The 17370-nt window shown below is 37.3% G+C and overlaps 1 protein-coding gene across 2 annotated transcripts in view; it reads right to left on the bottom strand.

Moving 5' to 3' along the window:
- Nucleotides 1–403: 403 nt before the first annotated feature.
- PHF20L1 (PHD finger protein 20 like 1) overlaps nucleotides 404–17370 on the bottom strand; it is a 55451-nt gene continuing 38484 nt past the window's right edge. For both annotated transcript variants that reach the window (XM_030966245.1, XM_030966254.1), the window contains 7 exons: nucleotides 16334–16498; nucleotides 15764–15945; nucleotides 13692–13791; nucleotides 11313–11508; nucleotides 10540–10909; nucleotides 6926–7088; nucleotides 404–5827 (listed from right to left, as the gene is read on the bottom strand). In XM_030966245.1, the coding sequence (XP_030822105.1) occupies nucleotides 5685–5827; nucleotides 6926–7088; nucleotides 10540–10909; nucleotides 11313–11508; nucleotides 13692–13791; nucleotides 15764–15945; nucleotides 16334–16498 (1319 nt within the window). In that variant the 3' untranslated portion in view covers nucleotides 404–5684. The remainder of the gene's footprint in view (nucleotides 5828–6925; nucleotides 7089–10539; nucleotides 10910–11312; nucleotides 11509–13691; nucleotides 13792–15763; nucleotides 15946–16333; nucleotides 16499–17370) is intronic.

Genomic DNA, 17370 nt, shown 5'->3' with positions numbered 1-17370 from the left:
AGTTATTTTGTAATGATATTGTACAAAGGCACATGTCTGCCCACAAGAAGAGATGCCATCACTGTGAACACGTTGTTGAAAGGCATTGACTGTAAAGAATAAAATGCATTGCAAAACTCAGACCCTGAAATTGTTAAAACACCAAAACAGCCCAAGAACAGAAATATCTTCTAATTACTTTGCCATATACATTAAGTAATTCAGTACTGTGAATAATTTACTGATTGTATCATTTGCCTACAGGTTAAAATACAACTGAAGATTCCCTGACTGCACATAACCTAAGGACTACAGGCTAAACATGCAGCTGAAGGTTCCCTAATGCTTTAAAACATATGCAAACAATCACTAGCTCACCAGAAGAGAAGTCCATGGAAAGGGAGCCCAGGCACGTAACAATCTCAACAGACCTTTATTGTGAGTATTAGAATGCAGTCAACATTATTGCTATTATAAAAAACAAATCACAGAAGGAAGTATTTTGCTTCTCTCACAGAAGATTTAATCATAGTGCAGTGCTGCCTCTCTCAGAGTCTTTAGTGACAATACACTGATGCACATGGCTACAGCTGAACACAGGAGGCTTGGCCAGTTGTCAGGAAAGGAAGACAGCTGTTTGAAGGAAACAGCAATTGAACTAGCTTTAGTTATCCCACCCACAGAGTAAGGGAAGGGAACTTTTGTCCTGAATGATTTTTATGCTAGTTCATTTTCTCCATGTGGTCTCCAATTTTTCATTTGGGTTGTTCAGGCTGGTGCAGAATGGCTGCCAAATGCACAGTCTGCACTCGGTGCAGTGTATTTTCACCATCGTTACATGCTCTGTATTTGTTTTCCATATACAAAGAGATATACACATAGTGTATAATATTTATTGCTAAAGACAGACCCCCATACCCAGTGCCCAGGACATAACAAAGTATAACAGAAACCATTACTGAAGCATTTCAAACAGCCTCTGCAAAATTCTCACCTAAAGCCATATGCAATCAGTACAACAGAAAAAAATTGTGGGCTAATAAAATGTGAGAATAGCAATGGGTATTTCAAAGTGATTAAGCCTTTGACTTTAATAAGCACTCCAAAATTAAGGTGCATATACTGAAACATTTTTAAGTAGTAGAGCAAAAACCTATAGTTCCAGTGTTCTAAACAATCCTGCTTGCAAATGAATGGCATCATTGCACACACCCCTTTGACACACCAGCACCTCCTCAGAGCTACTAACAGGGCAAAGGCAGCTGGGACAGCCTGACTGCTCTTTTGGCAGAGTCCTGCCCATCCTCCACTCGCTGATTTTTACACCAAGCTCCAGTTCAGTTCAGGATCTGTTTTGTGCCTTTAGAGTTCCAGTGAAGAAAAATGGTTGCAGCTTCCCTTTAAATACAAAGGAAAAATAGTGTGGTTTACAACATCAAATACTTTTATAATTTTACTGTAATGTTTGAATGACTCCTTTGCATCCTAACCCTCAGTTTGGTAAGGAGTGCCGGAGCCCAGCAGTGCCAGAGGGGTTTTGCTGTAATATTAATTCAAGTCTAGTTAAATTAGAAGCCAGATGGGAGTAGAGAAAGGTCACCAATTGCACAAGACAGAAGAGGCTTACTTGAGAAAGGCATCAAAAACACCTGGAGATTTTGATTATGGTGCACACAGTCCAACTGTACACAAGTCCCAGGATGCTCTGGAGGCTGTGGACAGAAGAGCCAAAGAGGCCTTTCCCCATGACTGCTTCCCACAGCAGCCAGGAAGAACTGGGCATGAGAACAAAGGAGTGACACCCTCCAGGCACCTCAGAAGCCAGAGTGCAGAAAGCTGAAGAATGAAAGGAGAAAAAGATGCAAGCTGCAGAATGAAGAGATGAACACACATAGAAGCTCAGAGATAAAATTAAGAGAGACAGGTGGCTGTCAGCCATACAAGATTACTGCACCCATGGAAGCACAGTTTCAATTCTTTGCCACCCAGCAAATACAGGAAATCTATCAGAAAACTGCAACCCATCTTTGTCTATTTGAGAAAAAATGACAGGCTTCTACCACTGTAAACCACTCCACAGCTGAACAAAGGTCTATGCATCTAAGGCCAGAATATCCAAAATATGGGCACTACTCAACCTACAGCTACCCAAGAAAAGGGTTAACAGGAAGCATCTTCCAACCCATTCCCTGCAATATGACCTGAAGTACGTCCATTTTGTAACCAATGGCAGCCCCATCGTGTCATACCAGATCACAGCATCAACACCACATCTCATTTATGACTGCAGGACTGCTGTCCTGCCATCACTGAAACTGAAACACAATTCCTGATGTAGATGCTTCTGGTATGGTCACAAGTAGGAGCAGACTTTGAAATGAAATCACCCTGATACCTCCATTAACAAAAAAAAAAAACAAAAAAACCAGGAAAACCCCTAACTAAACCTCCGACAAAAAGCTGGGCATTCAAAGGCTCCAAAAGTTTGCCATTTAGCTCTGTGAAATCACAAGAGGCTTTTGTAAAATGGCATTTCCCTTTTGTCTATTACTATTTAGAACTCCTATTCAGCGACAGAAAGCTTCAAATTTAAACATTTTGCCTTTCTGTGCACACGTATCCAACAGTCCTTACATTGCCATCTTTTTCCTCAGAGAGGGTCTGTCCCCTTCATCAAAACAATGCAGTCACAATTCACACCCCAATAAATGATGTTGCAAACAGACTGAGTGTACATCCCTGGCTTATTTAGAGAGGAAGCAGGAAGACAGATGGGAAAATATGCCTACAGGAATAAGATTCTCTTGATAAGGCCAGCTAGGAAGAAATACTGGTAAGAGCCAGATCACACTGGGATTGACTGGTACATGAGCAAAGCAATTAACTGTAGGCTACATTCTGTGCAAAACACAGCATTTTTATGGCACTTAACTTGTGTTTAAAATAAAAACCTCAAAAGCATCTCAAACCTTTGAATACTTGAGAAACTAGGGTCAGAAACTAATGTCCACATGTTACAGACCAGCACCACAACTTGAGAAAGCAAACTGAGACAAGTTTGTGAAACATTGGAGCAGGACACGATGTATCATACATAGCACGGTCCGTACAGACACTGAGATTGTATTTCTTAGAAGATATGAATGATTGCAGGAGAGTTTTTATAATACATGACTACACAATGAACATAAAAAAAAAAAACTGAACAGATTGTTTTTGTAAGCACAGTCCATCCTGAACAAGGCAGGATCTTGAGGGGTAAAATTACATATTTGTGTAAATTAAGAGGCCATTACACATACAAACAGAAGACACATTAAAGCTGCAAGGGCAACTTCAACTTTGACCTTAGGATTTCCTTTTCAGAATACCATTCCTCCATCTCTGTAGTAAGAATAAAACCTCTGTCCTCCCCCCTGAACTTTCCAAGTCCACCTCCACCTTCCGTAACATTTACAATTATATTACATAACACACATGCACACACATTGCATAATATTGCTACAGTGTATGCTGTATAAATTCTGTAAATACACTCCACTTTGTTTCAAAGTAATTCACTTGGATTTACACTTCTCTTATACAGTACACACAGTACCACATTCAAGGATATGCAGCAAGTGAACAGTCTATAAAAACATCTCACATATCCAAAAGCAAGTAGGTCACTCAACTATTCATGTTTGAAGCAGTTATTTAAGCATCATCTATATAACACAGAGTATTTATTAACAGTTGCTATAAAATGTCAACAACTCCACAGCTCTAATGTTCTTTCTGCATTATGGAGTTGCCAACCATTCCATAATTCCATGTTTTCATGCATCTCTGTGATGTCTCCTACAAGCTTGATGTGGGAAGACTTTTTAAGTAGCAACCACTCTGTAACAGGGGTTTACATTTTGCTTTGGCCACCAGGAGTGATAACTCACTTCAGGTATGACAGACAGAGAGGAAAGGTCAGGGTAGGTTTACTTTAGCAATGAACCAGCCACGCTGCTTTCTTTCTCAATAATGGTTTTATCATGAAAGTTCAATGCACTGGTTGCAAAGTCTTTCCCAGATAATCCATCTTTGGCACATTTTTCAGTTGTATGGATCCTTAAAAGGCATTCCAAGATTTTTTGATGGTCTGTACATAATAACAATCACTTCTTTTTTAACTTGTATGTAGATCAGGAAGAAAAGTGGAAAATGTAGAGTATGCAGAATAGTTTTAATAAACAGTTTTACATACAGTACCTTACAAATAGAACAGTGTGTTTGCAAATTTAAATAATTTTTGAATGTACAGTGGCTTGTACTCTTATCAAAAGGTAAATTCAAGTTTACTGTCTATCGGTTCTAAAATGCATTTATACAGATAACTAGAACTGATAAACAGACATGAGGCATAAAATGTTCAAGTATCTTAATGTCCTCAGTTAAATAGCCTCCTTTTAACAGTCATATTTTACAAATTTCAAAACCTGTACATACATTATTTTCAATTTTAGAAACTGCTTGTTAAAAGGTAATATGCACCACCAGTTCTTGTAGTCTGTGGTAATAAAACTAGACATGTGTAGGTAGAAATGTGTATGGCATGTATATATGAACACATAGCTATGCACATATACATACACACACAGACACGGATGTAGCACTGGGTACAGTGGCAACTTATCAGCACAGAAGTCCTGGGCTCAAAATCCAGCAAGAGCTAACAGAGCAAGGAGGTTGCCTTTGGTTTCATGACATTTCATTCACTGAAGCTGAAAAATTTTGTAAAAATAACTTGGATAAGGTATCTTGTGATTTTTGCCTTTAATGGTTCAGAATTTCCACAGCCAGAGACAGTTTTGCCGCTCTTGTCATTCCTCATCCCCACTGAGGATGGTGAAGTTTTCAGAGGGCCAACATCAGAATAGAGCTACCCAGGACAAAAATTGTACCTTGATTCCTGAACACTGCTATAGAACATAAAAAAATATAAAGTAGATACAATTTTGGATGGACTGCTGGCACCGAGTCGGACTTTGGAAAAAACCTTCACCTAATTCATAATTAAACTCTCATCCCAGTGATTTTAATATTATTTGGCACATCTGACGACCATTTTCCACGTCTGTTTTAAAGGAGCCTAGGGGTGCTGTTCTAGGGATTTCTATTTAAAAAAATACTTTAAAAGGGAGACCATGACAAGTAATTTTTTTCAAAAATCAAAGCTAGTATGTTTGTTTTCCTGAACACTCATAAGAGAAAGAAATAATCTAAAAACCTTCCTTGTAGAGAAGACACAGCTCTCTCTGTATCTATCTTTCAATAGCAAGATAAGAGGATTGCATTACTAGTCAGCTGAATTCTGCTAATTTAGAAATGTTTGCCAAGGGTTTCAAAATAGTAGCACTGCTCTTCGAAGAGTTTTTGTTTGTTGAATTTTCTTGTATCTGGGGATTTATTGTTCAACATGTTAAAATCCTGAGAAATTGACACTTCTAAGTATATTACATATAATTTTGAAGCCCAGACATTGAATATTCATATTTTCAATAAAACAGATTCCTGACTCTAAACTTCCTCTCTTCTTTCTAAAGCTTCAGCCTATTAATATAATCAGAAAAGAACCAGATAAATGCTCAGCTTTTTGCTGTCTTCCTGTCAGTCTTGGGGCTAATAAAATTAATTGTAAAGAACCTATTTTTACTTCTATGTTCTTCCTTTTGTCATACAGAGCAAAGTGTTGCTATTTGCTGTACTTTTCCCATGTCGATTAAGAGCTGTTTGATGCGTCGCTTGAGCTGAGGCAATCTTGCCAGAGGATCTGGTGGTTCCAGTTCTCCAGTGAAATCAAGCCAGCTTTCTAAAACTACAGAAGGGAAAGGAAGAAGTTGATTAGAGTAACTCTTTGAGAAACAGTTTCCATAAAAATTAAACTTTTTTTCTTACTTTGTCATTCAAAAAAGGGAAAATACACTGAGGCTGTGATTTTTATTCAATAGAAGAAATTTTGTTAGGGAAACACCAACTAATTCCATATTTCTCTTGAACAATCCAATCTTCTGATTTGATTGTTGCTGTAAAAAGGTATCTGGGAGTAAATTTTACACTTGGCTCACAATTTACCCTCTCCACACATAAAAGCAACTTCAGTTCATGGTCTGCTCTGACAGTTCTGAAACAGAAAATGCAACCCTTAAATACAAGGCTTGCTTCTGCCACTTTAACAGGCTCCTGTGGACAAGGTCCACGGGAGATTACAGAATGGTTTTCCAATCTTCAAGGAATTTCTCTGCTTGTAGAAACAGAGAAGGGAAAAGGTCAACCCTATTAATTTAGAAACACTGTATCTAGGAAAAGCAGGGATACTGGAAGTAAAACCGCAAATAGAAATAAGACAACTTTATTTGTTAAAAGATTAATTAAGGAGTCCTAAGATTAGACTACAAGCTCCCTTAATTACCAATTTCTATGACTGGCAAGTCACAGACACTTTATGTGCTACAATATTCTCATACAATATAACTTCATTCAAGTTTTCCCATGAAGACTGAATTGTCTTCATGAAACCACTTGCTTACTAATAAGGAAAAAACCGAAGTTGAAGGCACAATAAACACCTTCTTTTTCCCCTACATATTGTCAATTACTAGAACAATCAGGCAAAAACCCCTCCAGGTGTAGAAAAAGCCATATACTTTAGGATTCATATATGGACAAAGACTAGACAAGTTATCTAAGCTTTCTGAAGTCTGAGCCTGAGCGCTTAAATCTACTTTACTAGCATTGAAAACTTGAAGAAGGGAGTGGGGAGATCAAGGGCACAAGCTCTGCTTATAATTCTGGGACCCAAATTTGAACAGAATACTTAAAAATCCATCCTCAGTGCCTCAGATCACTTTGAACATATCAGTTAATAGAGATGCTGCTACAGGTACATTAGCAAGTAATCTGGCAATGCAGTTACCATCAACTTCTTTTTCAATCAGGTCCATTCTGCTGGTGACTTCATTCTGTACATTCTCTATATGGGTGAGGAGATTTAGCTGCCATTGAAGATGTGTGTCCACTTGTTCTTCTGAGCCTTTTCTTTCATTACAAACAAACACAGTGTTTCCTTCAGCAGAATTCTTCATAGGAGCAACAGAGAGAAAAAAATTGCCATTTAAGATTTTTTTTTCTTTGTTTTAATTTCTGGTGTTGATTTCAACATTTGAGTCACATGATAAACTCTGCTGGCTTAGAATTGTACTTCTGTACACACAACAAAAAGCTTACTCAGAAAGCCACATACTATGACACATCAACAGACTAAACTAAACAAAATGCAGATTTCCACATAAGTAAGCATCTACACCTTTTGCCTCATTTCCCTAACACTGAAGTTTATCAGTTCAAATACTTTCTTCAATGCAGTACGACAGATTGTACTTCCCTGCCCTTTTGATATAAATAGCAACTTAAATCATAAAGAGCTGGACTGCATGGGTCTACTGCCACCAAGAATGTGCAAAATCCCAAGGTTTGTTTCCATGGAAGACTCTCTACAATGCAGAAGTATCTAAGATGTCAACAGTCACTATTTTGCACAAATAAGGAGGACATCCTATTTCACAGAATCCCAAAATGAGTCAGCTTGGAAGGGACCACAGTGGATCACCTGGTCCCAGAGGGTCTTCCCAGAGCACATGGCACAGGATTGTGTCCAGATGGTTCTGGAGTATCTCCAGTGAGGGAAGACACTTCACATCCTCTCTGAGCAATCTGTTCTGTTTGCTGATTAAGACAAAAAACTTCTCTTTCTACCTGCTATTACCTCACCTACCTTCCAGGCACAAGTCTGGGGTAAAACTGAACATGCTTGGGGACAGTTACAGTAACATGTGGAGTTATGCAAACATAGTATTTGAGGAAGATTGACTTCTTCAATATAATTAGTACCTTCGCAGCATGCCAGAGATAATACACAAGCTCCTAATCTTGCTGTATTTGATGTTTCAGCTACGGAGTGGAAGTAGATCAGATTTAATGAGTTAAAAATACTCAGCATCTCAGGTAATTAGGAGGATTAACAACTTCCATTTTATATCCACCATAACTTTATACCCAGTGAAGTTCTTTCACTATTGAAGATTTTATTTCAAGGACTAGAATGCCAGATAGATGTGCTCACCCAGTGTCAGTTCATGTCAAATGCCAGAGCAAAGAATGACTTTAATTGCATTAATACATTTCTCTGAAGAGTTCATCTAATTTTCCACACCACATAAGAAAAAAAAAATGGTGTTAGGTCTGTTATTAAAATATTTTTTTCTCCAGTCAAGTATAGGAAGAGAAGAGAGGTAAAGAAGAAAACAGGAACTGAAGGATTTTAAGTTACAACTTAAGCAAAAAACCCCAACTTTCATTTTAAGACTTAAAATCAATTATGTTAATATTCATGATGTTCAATAAAGGAGTTAAAATTATGTATCAGATATAGATTTTATTTGAAAGGCATGAGAGTTTTGATGCCTTTATGATATTTAAAATCCCTTCTCTGAAGGCATCAGGTTTGCTTCCACAGTGTTTTCAGTAATCAAACTTTTCATAATCTTATGAAAACTATTTGCAATATAAGTAAGAAATTATCTATTCCTTACAATTTTCCTCTCCAAAACTACAGGAATGCCACTTTTCCTTTGCTGTGAAAGGATCCAAATCATAATTCTAAAACAAAATAATCTTTCAGCCTGCTCCAGCAAGTTAGAGAAAATTTCAAAACTAAGGAACTGAATATCTAAATAACATCATAAATGTTGGGGTTTTTTTCCTTCTAATGACCTCTATATTTATTCAAATGGCTCCTTGGGAAAAAACCCACAAAATCCAACAGGTTCTCCTCTAAGCTATGAGATTAATGTAGGTAATCAGGCAGGGATGGCAGGAGAAGAGTTAAGGATACAGCTCATGGACAAGAAATAGTAACAGGAGGTTCAGGTGGGGAAGTCTTGTGCTCTCAGAAGCAAAACCAAGGAAACTAAATACAATTTTAAAGATAATGTATAGCCCAAAAAGGGACTTGAAAACAGTTGATCCAAACACTATTTGTAAGAGAAATGGAAGTATGTAACAGAACTGCAGATTAGGGTAAGACAAAACAGTATGGAAAACCAGAATATTAAAAGGTTCTGAAGAATGCTAGAAAGGAAAATTCAAAGCCCCAGCCAAACTTTGACAAGGAAAGGAGAAAAGGCACCTTAAAGAGAAGTCAGATCATTTAAAAATGATCCTTCAATGTCAGTTTTAAGGTGAGTGCAGACAGGTTTATGGAGAAACCAAGGAGAGTTTTTCTATGCCAATCATGTTTAGGCAGAAGGCCTTATTTTAGTATCAAGGCCAATCGAGGTGCCCCCAGAGAAAAGAACGCTCTTAAACCAAGAAGAGGTCTGTTGGGGCCAGTGCCAAACAGAGAGCACCTAGCTTTTTAGATATATTCCTGAATATTAGTTTTGTTTAACTGCTCATGTATATTTTCCTTGAATTCTAAATATCTTTATACTATTTATACTGTCTACAATGACAATTTAAACTACTGTTGGAAGGCAAGAGTATTCGACACTGCTGCATGTCTCCTTACTATAAACCTGAATATAGTTGTGCAATGTAGCAAATTTAGCACAGAAACAGGTATTTTTAATTAGAATGAGCCTAAAATTCCCCATTCAGACTATACAGCTTACATGCCACATTTAGAACTAAAATTAAAAAGAAAAAAAGATGCATCATACTCATTTCTTCCACACCAGAAACTGTACTTCTAAAGGGGGATGAGTTGGATGATTTATCCTCATACAGCTGGTATTGCAGAAAACAGAAAGGTTTGGCTCTCTTTGGTTTTTGCTCTGAGAACTGTTCACTAAAACCAAATTAACAACTTTCAGACCTTTTCCACCAAATAATGGATTCAAATCATTAGTGTAAAAATGAGAAAGAGATGTTTAAACAGCAAAATATAATCCTGACTAAAAATGTTTCATTAGAAGAAATATGCAATATAGAAGAGTGAAAAGCAGTTGCACATGAGGTGAAATTAGTTGGTCACTAAATCATTACAAGTGAAAGATATTCTAGGTAGCGTTGCTATTAAAAGAAGAATACAGTACAATAAAAAATACTATTAAAAAAGCCTTGGTTTAAAAAACAACAACCAAAACCTCCTAACACATGTAGATAACCAAACTGAGAGAAAAAGGGAAACCTGTCCCATTCCCCTCACCTTGTTAAAACCATGTAAATTCTGTTCCAAGACCCTGCATTTTAATAATGGGGTTTCCTTTCTCTCAAAACATTGGATTGAGAATGATTTTTTAGCATAGGCAATACTTTAAACCATACCTTCTACTTCATATACCAACGAACATACTTCACCTGGAACAATTTCAGTGATCCAAGTTTGCTTCTAGTGATTTCTGCTGACTTATTTGATAAATATGTTGACTTACAGCAACAAAGATTTTTAAATACCTGTATGTACTTCAGTTTTATCAGACTGAACATACTTTTCCAAATAAAATTTCCCAGATGAAGAATGATACTTACCTGCTCATTCATGCCACCATCTTTAAAAGAATATTGTAAACAGTTTTTATTCTCTGTGTGATATTCCTGATCTTCCTCAAGGCTACTTGTGTCTTCATCATCTGAGCTCATAGGGTCAGTGACTGCTTTGTAGTCATGACTAAAACTCTGTGGTTTTTGGTAGCTGTGCTCACTTGTGATGTATGTTTCTTCCATCTTCTGGGGTATACTGGGTGGCTCTTTATGGTTTTGACTATGACATGTCCTTTCAGCTGGATTAACAGCATCCTGCAAAGTCACTAACTTTTTCTCTACCCCAACAGTTCTTTGCTCTTGTTCTTTTCTCATCCCTGAATAAGCCCAGAGATGAAGGTCTGGGTGATGCTTATTTCTGCAATGAAGGGAAGGAAAAAAACAAGTTATAGAGAACTTAGTGCACTTAGAGGACTGAACTATTAAGCATCCAATTCTCCTAGATATTAAGTACTGAAAAGCACCATTATCAAACAAGAAGTATTCCTAGGTCATTCATCAATTTAAGATAAATCGAGAATGTCCCTTTAACACAAAATTTACCAAAAAAATCACCAATAATCCCAATAAACCAGATCTGCTTGGGTGCTGAACACCTAGTTCCTGCTGAAGCTGAGGGTACTGCACATCTTGCACTTAAATTACTTAAAATATTATACAAGAAAGAACTTCAACGTGAGAGAAAAATGCAAATGGAATAATGGTAGCCTTTGCTACCTAAATATATACAGCTGGAAAATAAAGCCTGGAGTGATACCTACTTCAGTATCCCAATCTTCAGCTGCAGTCCATGCAGAATTTCAGTTACCCCATAGACATCTGCCAGTAGGTGATGTGTTGACACGATCTTTTTGGCATTAAGATGAGAGTAGTTCTCTTTCAAAAATGATAATCCACACATGTGTCCATTGTTAAGCCAGTCTTTGTCATAGAGATATTTGGCACTCCACCTCTGTCCTGGGGTAAGCAATAAAGAAATTGAGGGACATCTAAAGGCACAGCAGAATTATGTTTACAACTAGAGTGCTATATTTATGTGCTGAACTTGCCTAAATATCTCCTAACATCCATGAAAGGATGACTCAGGATTTTTCTAAAAATATATACTAATTTAGTTTTTGTAGATTAAGAAGAAAGTCAAAACTTACGAGAAAGAAAATCAGCCTGAAACCTCAAGATCCCACTAAATGGCATTTGAAACTAAAATCTAATCACTTCTGCAATCAAACTATATTATATTAAGATCTATGCTGTTATCAAAATAAAAACCACCAAAAAAAATTACACTGACATTGTAGTTCAACTTACTTCAAAAAAAAAAAAAAAAAAAAGCCCAAGTTACCAAGAGAAATATTAGAGTGGATTTTATATGGATATATCCAAAACACCCAGTTTGTTTCTAAAAGACAAATGTTTTGTTTCAATACTGAACTCAATATCTATTTATTAGATATTATTGTTGCCAGTGTTTTAAATATATGCTGGCTCACTCTATTTATTAGAAGCCAAGCAAAGGCTTCAGGAAAAGCAGATATTTCAAAGTTATCTGACAGCAGTGCTCTTACACTCCCCTTTGAGGTGCCTTTCACCAGACTTGTAGAGAGGTTATTGATGTATGTGGGCCTCAGGTCTCCCCTGCTATGTCTTAACCCAACCAGCAGGAATGAGGATTTAGCTAAGTCTTCTACAGTAGCTAAATAACTACTAAAAAACCCAAACAAATTAAAAAAAACCCCATAACAAAATAAAACAAAACCAAAATGCCCACCCAAAACTAGAAATGCATAATGCTAATTATTGCAATGTTATTGTTTACAACAAGGCACCCAGACGGACTGACAATATCTTACAGTGGATTTCAAATCATACTATCATCATAGACAGAACAAAGAACGGGTTGATGGAAGCCCTTCATACCTTTCAGGAGAATACCCTGTCTATCTCCTTTTTGCCCATTATCCCAATACACTTTAAAATACTGACATTGAGAATGACTTTTTTCTCCTGACATAGAAAGAAAAGAAGTAATGGTTAGGAAGGGAGAGAAGATAAAAATTAGGGACACAGACTCTGCATAGCAGGGGAAAACGAAGTACCTAACACAGTGCAGGGAAAGAGCACAAGACAAATTAGCTGAGTTTAGTAAGAAGAAGCTGGGCTGCTCAAAGAGACACCACACAGAACTATCAGACAAGACTCTCTACCACCAGTTTTGATTCACACTGGGACATATGGAACCAGCTCTACTTTCCTAATATTTCATCTCAGAAATAGCTAATAAAATCTCTGCAAACAATTTTCATATTTCACTTCTTAAATTTAGAATGACAGTAAATTTGAGGTTGTAGTCTCATTGCCCTTTTGAAACAGCTGGAGTGCTGGATACTTCACCAGAAGACAGATATGCGCATTTGTATCAATTGTCAGAAGAAAATAAAAAAAACTTACTTCCAAATTCTTAAGTTTTTCTCCACAAAACTGTTAAGAAAAACGGGTTTATCACAGAATAATTTTTAAATCAACATCTTCCTAATCAAATGTATTCAGTTTAAAAGTAAAGTTTTCCTAGTTCTTATGAATTTGACCTATCTGAAATTCAACATATGCTGTTTGTGCACTATTGTTTACTATAAGATGGCATAGATTTTCTGAATTTTAAATATTCAGTTCCACACTTTTACAGAGTTCTGGGCTAATGTAAACATTATAAAATTGCAATTACTATGAAATGCCATTCACAGCATGTTTGAATGTACTGTGGTACTGAGTCCTTTAAGATAATATTTAAATGAACAAATGTGATTCCAAGTATTGGCAAAAAGATCCCTGAACAAAAATGATTTCTTTAAAAAGGTTTTCAGACTACACTGACATAAAAAAGTGCTAAGGTTTGGGGGAAATTAGGTTTCAACAACTAAAACAATGGTAACTGAGTTCATGGATAAGATTTAGCATAGCTGACCATGATGTTACTAATACAAAAGTAAGTTTCTGCTCAGAGCCAAACTTAGAATCACTTGCCCCAAGGAAGCATCACACATAACACAAAACAGACAAAGCTTGAACAATTTAAGCAAATTCATAACATCTTTGCTCAAAAATCCCAAGCAGGGCTTCAGATGAAGGTGGTTTATCCATACCTGGTGGATCTCTGCAGATGTAACAGATGTACTGCTCTGGAATGCTGTCCTCCAACAGTCCCATGCATACACTGTGCTGCCAACACAAGCATTCTTCACACTGACAGCAGAAAAAAAACACAACAAAAGCAAAAACTAAAACTGAGACAAGTAGATGTGAAAACCCAGAAGTTACTTCTTGAATCATCAAAATGCAGAGAACAGCACTTTAATTTAAATAGCTGGCTTGAGCAAGATTATTCTAGTTGGGCAATTTGTGTTTGGGTAGACAAAGACAACAAGCTAAAAAAGAGCTCTAGATCTGGAAGTTACCTCAACCACAAACTTCAGACTGGAGGAAAAAAAAAAAGAAACTGAAGATGTAATATTAAATAGTATTTTATTGCAACATTCAGTATTTTAGCACCTACATATTTAGTAGTGAAACATAAGACAGGAGTATAATATTATAGTAAAGTAGAAAGATAATGTAATACATTACAGCATAACAGTGAAAAGTAGAAAACTCTTCAGTTTAAATATTTATATTTACAAAGCATCTCTCCAGTGCGCTAGAAAGATGTGCTTTTAATATCGCACCAATGGAAAATCTAAAAGAAAAAGAAAATTAAGAGAAAATGAAAGAGGAGAAACAAGAGAATAGGAGAGCAAAATAGAAGTGGTAAGACATGAGAGCCTAGAAACAGCAAACTGGCTGCTCTCAGTGAGACAAGCATGAAGAGGAAAAATCAGGCTGCCATTGGACTTCAAAAACAGGTAGGTAACTACCTCTTATAAAGATACTTCCCTTTCTCAACTCTGTGCTTGCCAGTGTTTTAAATATCTGCTGGCCCACTGCTGAAAAATTTCTCTTCTTTGCTTTGACATGCCTTCGAGCATCAACCTGTTCACGACACTGAAGTCACCTTTTCTCCTGTCACTACAGCTGTCGTGTCCTCTCCGGTCTCAGAAGATTGTTACACCAGTCCATTTTTCCACATTGTTACCACAGCTGAACTGCTCAGTTCCTCCAACACAGCACAGCCTGTTAGTCTGCTCCCCAAGACAGCCTGTGTGCCTTTCATTTCCAGGGCTCTGTCAGTTCCAGAACAGTATGTCCACTAACACATGACAGCCCTACTTGTTTCCTTTAAATCTTAACTAAAGAGCTCCATAATATCAGCTGGAACTGTACCACAGCAGTAGTTGAATACAAACCTGATTTTGAATGGGGGTAAAAAACACAGGAGGTTCACGACCTTTTTAAAGTTGTTGACAACTGAGTTCTTCCTTACTGCTTTTTGCATCTGATTTAATCACTGCATTATAATTTGCTTGAGAAAACATACTTGAAATTACTCATAGATAGGAAATACTCTCCTCACTGGAGTACAAAGTAATAAGCAGCAGTTGCAATCTATCAGGAGTTGCAATCTCTCAACACCTGAATGCTGTGCAGACATGGAATACTCTTCTTCCCTTTTACCTATACCAAGTTAACATGTAAATTCTCAGCAGTTTCTAAAACCTGGTAGTGATACCCAGTGTGAGAAGTGCTGTTCTAAAGATGAAACACACCTCACAGTACTGACAGTATTTAGTTTCTGCACAGGAGACACACTGGACACAGAGGAGGGACATTTACAATGAGCAGAGAGGTTTCTACAAGTGGTACTGCAAAGCACAAGGGCCAAGCCAGGAGGGCTTGTAAAATCTGGATGGTCTGGGGAACAGAAGCAGAATGGTTTGTGTGTGGCCAAGGATACTTTATTCCAAATTTATCAGCTGGCTATAAAGAAAAAGGTTACCCAGCAATTTGTCCTATGTATCAAATTGGTAGAGAAACCCCATCCTAGAGAAACAGCTCTGCATCCACTGAACAGAGCCAAACCAAGTGCAGAATAAAGAAATATTTTGTTCTGGCTCACTTAAGTACAGTTAATTCCATAATTCCATAACTCCAGTTCTGGCTCACTTAAGTACAGTTAATTCCATAACTCTACATAATTCCAGTCTGTGACACATCAAAAAAGCACCTTCACAAGCAAAACATTCACATGGAAAATGTAACTCCACACACCAAACTTCTTTACCTGAATCATAAAGCCATTTTCTTCATCAAGTTCACAAATGCATCTAACAATTTCATTGATAGCATCATCTTCATCCTGAGACTCTTCAAAGTTAGTTGAATCAAAATCCTGATTGTATTCATCTCCACTAAGTAACAAACTCTCTGTGGAAGAATCATCCAAGAACTCCATATCTGAAAGGTCTAATAGAAATAAATACATATAAAACTGTGTGGAGAGATGCAGTAATTCAAAGAAATACAAGGAGCTTCGACGGGTAAAAATCATAATCTGCACTAGCAAAAAAAGATCACTCTTAAATGCACTGCTGATATATGAGATTTCAAGATGAATTCTGCAAAGCGCCTTTAACATGCTCTCCTCAGATGCAGAGTAGCAACACTTAATCAAAGCAAGTACAATGTAGAACAGCTTGAGGAGTGCAAGCATTTTGATTTAAATAGATGAAGGATAAATCAGTCACCATGTTTACAGCTACAATCCCAAACATAAACCAAATTATTTCCTTTAAAATTCCCTTTCTTAACAAATTAAACCTACAAACTGAAATCTGCTGTTCATTGAACCTACTTTCTCCACTAAGGTCAACAGACAGGATGGCTCTTGGATACTGGTACGAGGTGTTCTTCTCTGAGAACATACTGCGCAGAGTCAGAGAGCTGCCCGAGGAGCGCGTCAAGGGAGAGGAGCACCTGTCCAGGAACTCCACAGAGCTGTCTTCATAATCTGAGTAATCTGAAACGTTGAAAGAAAAGAATTCACTCTTACAAAAGTAAAATTTATAACAAATGTAAAAAAAAATGTGTATAGATTTTACTGCAGCAGCATTATGTTGACAAACAAAGGCTATCAATGCTGAGATATCAGGATGATGAAACTAAGTCAGAAATGGCGGAAGCTCTTTGTAACATTTTATTAGAAAATTTCCAGTAAGAACCATAATCAAGTTTGATAGATAAGCATCACCATTTGTAACTCCACCACCTCTGAATGTAGAGAGAGGCAATTTTTCTTAGACTATTATGCAGTCTTCTTTTTTCCACAATTCATCCTGCACTATCTGCTACCCTTAGAGATGCTGCTGGTGACTCTCTCCTTTTGCCTTAAGTCTGCTTGCAGCACTACCAGCATTGCTACTTTGAAGCAACCACAGATGATCCTGTCAGTTTAAGTGACAAAAGTGTAGTATCTTTTCCTCTAACAAACTATTTGCAATGCTCTCAAGAAACACATTACAAACACATTTGGCTGTCCCTAATCATAATGACTGGAGAGCCTGTCCTAGGAAAGTCATGTAATTGCAAATCATTAAACAGTTAGGGTTGGAAGGGACCTTAAAGATCATCCTGCTCCTCCCCACCTTCTAGTAGACCAGGTTTTTCATCCACAATTTCAGAGGTCCATCCACACTGGCCTTCAACACTTGCCAGGATAGGACATCCACAACTTCTCTGGGCAACCCATTCCAGTGGCTCACCACCCCCACAGAAAAGAACTTCTTCTGAATATCTAATCTAAACTAACCTAGATCTACCTTCTTTCAGCTTAAAACTGCTACTCCTTGCCCTACCACCACACTCCCTGTTCAGGAGTCCCTCCCAATCCTT

This window comes from Camarhynchus parvulus, chromosome 2 (assembly GCF_901933205.1).
Source record: "Camarhynchus parvulus chromosome 2, STF_HiC, whole genome shotgun sequence".
Lineage (NCBI taxonomy): Eukaryota > Metazoa > Chordata > Aves > Passeriformes > Thraupidae > Camarhynchus > Camarhynchus parvulus.
Note: the sequence above shows the minus strand (reverse complement) of the source record. Positions and strands in the feature narration are given on the sequence as shown.